We start from the raw sequence: 8,305 nt of genomic DNA on the forward strand, positions 1-8,305 counted from the left end.
ACACACACACACACACACACACACACACACACACACACACACACACACACACACACACACACACACCCCGATGACAGTGAGCTACAGTGCACCACACACGGTGACATGTAATGATTCTCTTTCTCCAGTTAATAACTGAGTCTGACTGAATGGATCGAGTGAGCAGAGCTTTTCTACAAATCAATCAAGAGATCAGAAATGTGCATTTAAATTGGATATTTATCAATTTATTTCTGCTAATGTGAAATCCGAAAGTACAGAGTGTCTCCTCGGTGCATCCTGGGAAATTTCTGGGTGTCTGTGGCCTTTAATGTGATTTATTTTGCAGTGTATTTGGGATATTTATAGACTCAGATAGTGGCAGCCTCTCATCTCCCACTGCCACCTCGACCCGAATTCAATCATCAACCCCTGCGATGCAAGCAGTGTGCGCATGCGTGTCCTCTAATTAAAGCAGCAGCGTCAAGCAGAAATGACAGAGGAAGTTAGGCGAAGGGACCTTCAGAATAAAACCATAATTTTTAGACAACAGAAAACAGCAAATCAAATCATCAACCCTCACTGACAATCATTTAAAAAAATGACATGCAGCTTTGTCTAATAGCGATAACATGTTTTAATTTAACATTTTAATAAAAATAATGATTTCCATTTCAATTTAAAGGTCCAGTGTGCAACATGTTTAGTTGTTTATCATGAAAATTGGTGTTGCTTGTCCTTTTTTAATGAATATTTACCACCACCATCTATTATCTACATACAGTTTACATTATATTAACATGAACCGGGGTAGACGCTATATGATATTAACACTAGATGGGAGAAATTACTACTCATTGGACCTTTAAGGTGCCAGTCTGCTTTTTGCAGAGGATGAGCTGCAATTTTGCTCCATGTGGTTTGAAATATTTCTTTTTTTCATTCTTTGAAACTTAGAAATTAGCTTGAAACAGCATTATTAAAGATATGTTGATATGGTCGATCCACTACTATTTTGATAATTCAAGTGATTTGATTAAAATTATGAATACTTCATTGATAGACAGATATATATAGATAGAGAGAGAGAGAGTGATAGGTAGATGGATTAGATTAGGTAATACTTTATTCATCCCAGAGTGGGGAAATTCCCTTCTTACAGCAGCAGCGGGTTTCTACAGTAAAAGCATAAAATAAATAGATATATAGATAGATAGAGAGAGTGATAGGTAGATGTATAGATGTATAGATAGATAGATAGAGTGGGTGATACTTGATAAATAGATATATAGATAGAAATTCTCCTGCAACATGGCTCGTTTAAATCCTACATAACAGCAGCAGTCTGCCGATCAGACTCTATTTTGAAAGGGCCAACCGGAAGTGTGCGTCCCCATCGCGTCTTTGCTGACACAGGCTCCCGGAGCGCGAGGCAGCAGCAGTAGGTGCTGCGTCCCAGCATCAGATCACACCCAACGGGGCTGCAGCGCGTCGCTCCTCCGGCACCGACCCCACCATGACTCCCGGGCTTAGAACCGCAATCTGAGCTGCAGTGAGGACGGAACCCGCGGAGGACTCCGAGCATCGGACCGGGGACACATACGCGCGCACACTCACATACAAACACACGCGCGCGCGCGCGCGGGGAGACGAACATTGCAGCGACCAGCAGCCAGAAAGAGGACTCGCCGACCTAGGCGAACTCCACCGCGCCGCGGATTTGCGCTTCAACTTCAACCGGAACGCGTCCCACACGGACACCCGCAACACAGAAACAACCCGCGCGAGTCGTTACAAGCCAAATAAAATGTCGTCGGCCAAGGACAGCGGGCATTACGCCAACTATGTGGGACCGTACCGCTTGGAGAAGACGCTGGGGAAAGGACAGACAGGTTAGTGAAAGCCTCCAGATGCGGATGATGCTGTCAGGACTCCCAGCATCACCGCGCCTGGCTCGCTGACATCATGTTGGCTTGTTTTTTTTTTTAATTTTATTTAATATTATCATAATTATTTATGTTTCTTCTTGGCATCCGCGCTGTTGTGAATGGGCCGATGCGGGATATGGGAAGTGGAGAAATGCGTGATACGTGCGGATGTTTCTGGTGGATGCGGCTTTGCTGAATGCTGGGAGAGATGCTGCTCTCATGATCATGATGACGGTGATGATGATGCTGATGATGATGATGATGATGATGATGATGGTGGTGGTGTTAGTGTTCCTTTAATCCTTGTTGTCAGGCAGAGAGGGCTCCGTGATAATGGGCCCTTGTGATTTTTTTCTTGTCTCTTTAATTCCATCTGCTGAAGCTACTGTCTCTGCAGAAGAGGCAGAGCAGTGATGGTGCACTGTCTCACACACACACACACACACACACACACACACACACACACACAACATCACACATTGGTGCATATTTTGTTTTAACTAGTTTGTAACGGGCCGGTTGCTTGGCCTCCTGTATTGGTGCTTGGAGCTTTCTTAAGAACCATTGTACCCTCTGACATAACTCACATATTAATAAATAATATCCAACGCTGTCCAAACTTCTCAATTCTTCTGATTCATGGTTACTGGCAGATATCCTGCTGCACTGATTGGCCCGACCCTACTGTACGTCACAGTGTGTTAATGTATGGAAAACATCACGTTGATGTCTAGCACTCGCTATCAGTGCAATAGTCAGTATCTCATGAGTCATTTTGGGGGACATCGGTTACACTTTTCTTGGGATTGTTTTAGTGTTGATTCAACTTCATGGTCATTTTTGAGGCCGTAGATTGTAGACTGAGATCTGACGGAAACTTATGCACACTAATTCGTACAATACCCTACGAAATCAGGCGACCGCTGGCCGGTCACGTGATGACTCGTCACATGGCGTAGCGGTCATGTTTTGCGGTCTTTACAGATACGTTTAGCCGAGAAGAGTGGACTTTGAGCCGGGTAAAGAGCACCGTGATGGGACGGTTGCTTCAGATATAGTTCCAATGAGACTACCTGTAGGGGTTAATTACATAATGAACCTTTAAATCTCATCCCCAGGACTAGGACCGTCCCCTCTTAGTCGATTAGTCGACCAATCTGTGGTTTTCGTATTAGTCGACTAATATTTCTTTAGTTGAAAAATCTTTTTTTTTAATGCTTATTCATGCTTAATTACTAATTTCCAAGAAACTTATGAACACATTTCTGGTGAACACAAGATTTAAAGTGGTGCTTTTGCAGGATTAATGTGTAAAAACTCAGTTTTACAGATGGTTAATTAACTATATGTACGTACTATTCTAGTCTCAACCACCTCTCAAAGTGCACAGCTCTGTCGATTAAATCAATCTAATCGACTAGTCCACAAAATGATGTAAGAGTTAGTCAACTAAGAATTTCTTTAGTCGAGGACAGCCCTACCCAGGACATTGAACTCCACTCCCCTGCTGGAAACCTGTGTTTTATGATACAGCAGCATTCAATGACGTAGCTATATGTACGAATGGTTCATATTTCCCCGTTTCGGATGTCCCGCCATCAGTGGACACATGCTCCCCGAAATCATCCAGGTGTCTCCCTCCACTAGCAGCAGATAGCCGCTACGGTGCTGCTCCGTTTCCTCGATAGGTGAATAATTCATTGCCAACCAATTATCTGCGTGGTTTGTAACAGCCTGTTTTAGTGTTGTATTGTTTACGCAATGATTGCATTTAGCAGATGGAATAAACCTGCAGCAGTGGGTATTTAAATCACACAAAGACACTCAGGTTGCTTTGTTCTTCAAGTGGATTAATTATAGTAACTGAATCAGACGAGGAGTGAAGGTCCATTTCCACACAGTCCATTTCTTTTCATTCGCAGTACAGTGCACGAAATGAAGGCTCCGTCCATTAGGGCCACAACTTTGTGATCCAATCACATCGGTCCTCTGGTAGCTGTCCCGTTGGGTTCCAGATACGCTGAAAAGTCTGGATTTTGAGTTTCCGACTTAGAGCAATAGAGCAGCGTTAAATGATAATAGCTTGTAGTGAGCTCCAAGCCAGATTATTTCAAATTGAGAGAGTTTAATAATGGAAACTCAGCATTTTGATCCTCTTACAGACTCAACACTTCATTGATTCTTGGGGAAACATTAGCACCACATCAATCAGTAATGAAAATATGTGTTCGTAGCTCTACAAAAAATATCAGCCTGCAAATTTGACCAAACAATATAACATTAGCTGGGTTCTACAGTCAATGTTAGATTAAAACATGTCAGAGTCTGTCTTTTTTTACTGTTACATTTTATTTCTAGACTATTATTGGCTTGTTATCAAGACACATACTCGCTTTAAGGTATATCAACACCGTTTGGCCTCCATTGACTTACATTAACTGGCGATAGTGTGTGAATTTACACCGTAGTGAGTACTAGGAACGGGTGAATATCCACATATGGAGTTGTTGGGGGTGGATAAAACACCGGACTTTCACCTAGGAGACCGGGGGGTCGTGTCCCGCGCGCCACGTTTCATAAACTCAATCGTCGTATTCTTTTTTCACTAAAGCCCACCCCATTCCTCTCTTCCTAAACCCATCCGCGTCACATTCCCTAAACTCAACCGTCGCTTTCTTCTCACGATAACACGCCAAGTGGCTTGTATTTATACACACCGTAGACATACACGTGGATAGCTCAAAATGCGTAGAGATCACACGCCACTTGGCTTAAGAAAGTCAGCGTGTATGTTTACCCGAAGTCCTGATGTCATGTAGTTTATCTAGCTGACGCTTTTATCCAAAGCGACTTCGTTCAACAATGAAGGTACGACCTCGGAAAAAACGGCAAGAATCCCATAGAAGGACCATAGCTTCAGATAAGCCGGACTCCGTATTTGAGTTTTCCAAGGTGGAGAAGGGACCGAGGAAGCAGAGGAATCCAAGTTACTGTAAAGAAACATTCTGATTGGGTCTCATATTTGGAGCTCATGTCTTCTCCGACGGTGACTCCACAACCCTAAAGTAGAAATGTCCTCCGACACGTCTGAAGCTGTAAGCTCATTAATCTGTTAGTGCATGTGTGTAGAGTTGTAGAAATCATGTGCAGAGTTGTGTTTTGTGTATATTGTGTGTGTGTGTGTGTGTATGTGTGTGTGTGTGTGGTCAGGCAGATGTAGTGCGAGCTCCAGAAGAGTAATACTCTCTCTGCGTGTTGAAGGCTGCTGGTATCAATCGAAGGCTGGATGGAGCTGAGCTGGCAGACAGGGAAGCCTTACATCATTAAACCGCCTCCACAAGTGCAGGGCAAGCCCACGCTCTTTGTTTCTGTGTGTGTGTGTTTCTGTGTGTGTGTGTGTGTGTGTGTGTGTGTCTGAGGGAGTGGACTAATGGTTCGGGTTATTTGAATGTTAGACACATATTGGCTGTTTTTTATATAGTTTGTTGATAAAGGAGCACAATATGAACAGCATAATACCCAATTAGATCAAGTGTATTTCCAAATAATATAAACTCTTTGTTTTCTGTTTCTCTGCATTAGGCATTTATATTTTACTTTTTCTTTTTTCATATCACAATATATATCGCAGGGAAAAAATACTGCAATGTCAGTTTTTTCCAATATTGTGCAGCCCTAAATATATACAGTGTGTGTGTGTGTGTGTGTGTGTGTGTGTGTGTGTGTGTGTATATATATGACACAGAAATAAAGTTAGACTAAACCTAAAACTCTACTGTAGCATCCCCCTTTTATGCCATTTTTTTTTTTCAAAACCCCCATCTGAAAAAATGGTTTGGTCCTCTGTTCCCAGTCAAGAGACTACAGTTGGAACAGTGCCGTCATGGTGTGTGTGTGTGTGTGTGTGTGTGTGTGTGTGTGTGTGTGTGTGTGTGTGTGTGTGTGTGTGTGTGTGTGCTGGTCGAAGCTGAATGGCGAGAGGCTGTGCTGACTCTGAACAATTAGCCTGTTTGTGTGTGTGTGTGTGTGTGTGTGTGTGTGTGTATGGGTGTGTTTGTGTCTGTGTTCTCGTTTATCTACAATTGTTGGGTCCAAAAACCCAGAGTCCTATATACTTGTGGGGTCCCGACAGCTTTGTGGGCCAAAATACTGGACCCCACAACTTTAAAGGGCTGTTTAAGGGTTAAGACCTGGTTTTAGGATTAGGATTAAGTTATGGTTAGGGTGGGGGTCAGGGTTTAGGTTGGGCATTTAGTTGTGATGGGTAAGGGGCTAGGGAATGCATAATGTCAATGACGGGTCTCCACAAAGATAGTGAGGCGCACTATATGTATGTGTGTGTGTGTGTGTGAGTGTTTGTGTGTGAGAGAGTGTGTGTGTGTGCATCTCTCCTCCTGTGACAATGGACACTTTGTGCTCACTCCAAGACCGTAGCCACCGATTGTGAACTTGTCCTCTCTCTGGTTTTACTTCTCAGATGTCCGATCAACATTTTTACACGTTGTGAGTAAACAGGAAGTGGACAGAATGCAGATAGTTTCAGATTAGTCACGAGTCACGAGTAGGCAGATATGATCATACTGGATTGTTGAGATTTTTTAATAGTTTGCCATGTAGCCCATGCAGTCCCATGCAGTCCCATGTAGCCCATGCAGTCCCATGTAGTCCCATGCAGTCCCATGTAGCCCATGCAGTCCCATGCAGTCCCATGTAGCCCATGCAGTCCCATGCAGTCCCATGTAGCCCATGCAGTCCCATGTAGTCCCATGTAGCCCATGGCGGCTGTTGCTCCTAATCACTGGGTTGGCAGTTGCGTGTGTGTGTGTGTGTGTGAGAGAGAGAGAGAGAGAGAGAGAGAGAGAGAGAGAGTGGTTGAATAAGAAGCATTTGTATTAAAAGGCTGTACCGATGCAGTCCATTTACCAAAGGGAACACGATGGGTGGAAAACAGATGACTCTCTGGTTCTTCTTCTTTCTTTGGCTTGAAGAATAATCCTAAAGAATAATAATAAAGAATATTAATAAAGAATGATAATAAAGAATAATAATAAAGAATAATAATAAAGAATATTAATAAAGAATAATAATAAAGAATAATAATAAAGAATAATAATAAAGAATAATCCTAAAGAATAATCCTAAAGAATAATAATAAAGAATAATCTCGGTTACATCCGCCATATAAAGATAAATATAAAGTAACAACCTCGATGCTCTTTATGCACCAGAGACACATGGATCACTCAAACAAAATCCCAGAGTATCCTCTAACTCTGAGGGTTGCTACGCCAGGGAGACGACGTCATCATTCATTTTTATTTGTTCATAACCTGTAATGAAAGTGTGTGTGTGTGTGTGTGTGTGTGTGTTTGTGTGTGTGTGTGTGTGTGTTTTGTGCTGTAATGAAAGTGTCATGTTATTGACGTGGAACATCCTAAAGACTGTAGTCCCTCGGCTCCAGTAGAGGGGTTCAGCTGCTGTGTGTGTGTGTGTGTGTGTGTGTGTGTGTGTGTGTGTGTGTGTGTGTGTGTGGTGGGGGTAGTGTGGGCAGCAGGGTGAGCCCCAGCACAGATGGCTGCCTTTAGGTGGCTGATATACAGCTTCATTATCAGCAGGTTGCAGGTGGTAATACTCCCATGACTCTCTCTGCGTACGGATGCATATATACAGCCGTGTGTGTGTGTGTGTGTGTGTGTGTGTGTGTGTGTGTGTGTGTGTGTGTGCAGCGTGTCTCACTCATATTGTTTATTGATATCCTGATTACAGATGTTCCGATACCAATTTTTCCATCCCGATTCTGATACCTAAACTTGCACATATCGGCCAATATCAAGTACTACTGTATACGGTTTCTACTTTTTTAGGCTAAATTACGTGGTATCGGATCGTACAAAGACATCCGTACTTGCAGTTCTACAGCGTTTTAGGCAGTATCGGAGGCATTTCCGCCCACCCCTCGTTGCAGGATTTGTAGGATATGTTTGGTGTGTTTTTGGGGCTTTCAGTGAGCAGTTTTGGGAGGAATGAGGAGTCGTGAGGAGACCCAGAGAGCGCTGATGGTTGCATTTTCTTTTTTGGAACGGTCCAATTAGCAAGTTATATATCTCCGTTCACAGACACTAGTCACACAGTGCTTCTCAGTCTACGACATCTAATACAATAAATCCCTGTTACAACATATACTTTAATTAAAATGTCCTCCGTTGTCTCAGAGCTGCTGTTCCACCTACCTGGCAGTGCAACATACACAATATTGAGTGGTTGCAAATGAGCGCGCTCCGAAGCTGAAGAGGAGGGGGAGCAAATCCTGCTGGGAGTCTAAAGTCTGCTGGGAGGGCTTTCTCTGCAGACAGGAGGGGGATCAGCAAAATTATGGCTGGTGTCAACCCCCCCCCCCC

The 8,305-nt window shown here is 43.3% G+C and overlaps 1 protein-coding gene across 1 annotated transcript in view; it reads left to right on the top strand.

Annotated features, from left to right (window-relative positions):
• Positions 1 to 1,583: 1,583 nt before the first annotated feature.
• Positions 1,584 to 8,305, top strand: part of LOC117955507 (serine/threonine-protein kinase BRSK2-like) — a 94,862-nt gene continuing 88,140 nt past the window's right edge. The window contains exon 1 of the mRNA XM_034890083.1: positions 1,584 to 1,871. Coding sequence (XP_034745974.1) covers positions 1,787 to 1,871 — 85 coding nt within the window. The 5' untranslated portion in view covers positions 1,584 to 1,786. The remainder of the gene's footprint in view (positions 1,872 to 8,305) is intronic.

This window comes from Etheostoma cragini, chromosome 1, assembly GCF_013103735.1.
Source record: "Etheostoma cragini isolate CJK2018 chromosome 1, CSU_Ecrag_1.0, whole genome shotgun sequence".
Lineage (NCBI taxonomy): Eukaryota > Metazoa > Chordata > Actinopteri > Perciformes > Percidae > Etheostoma > Etheostoma cragini.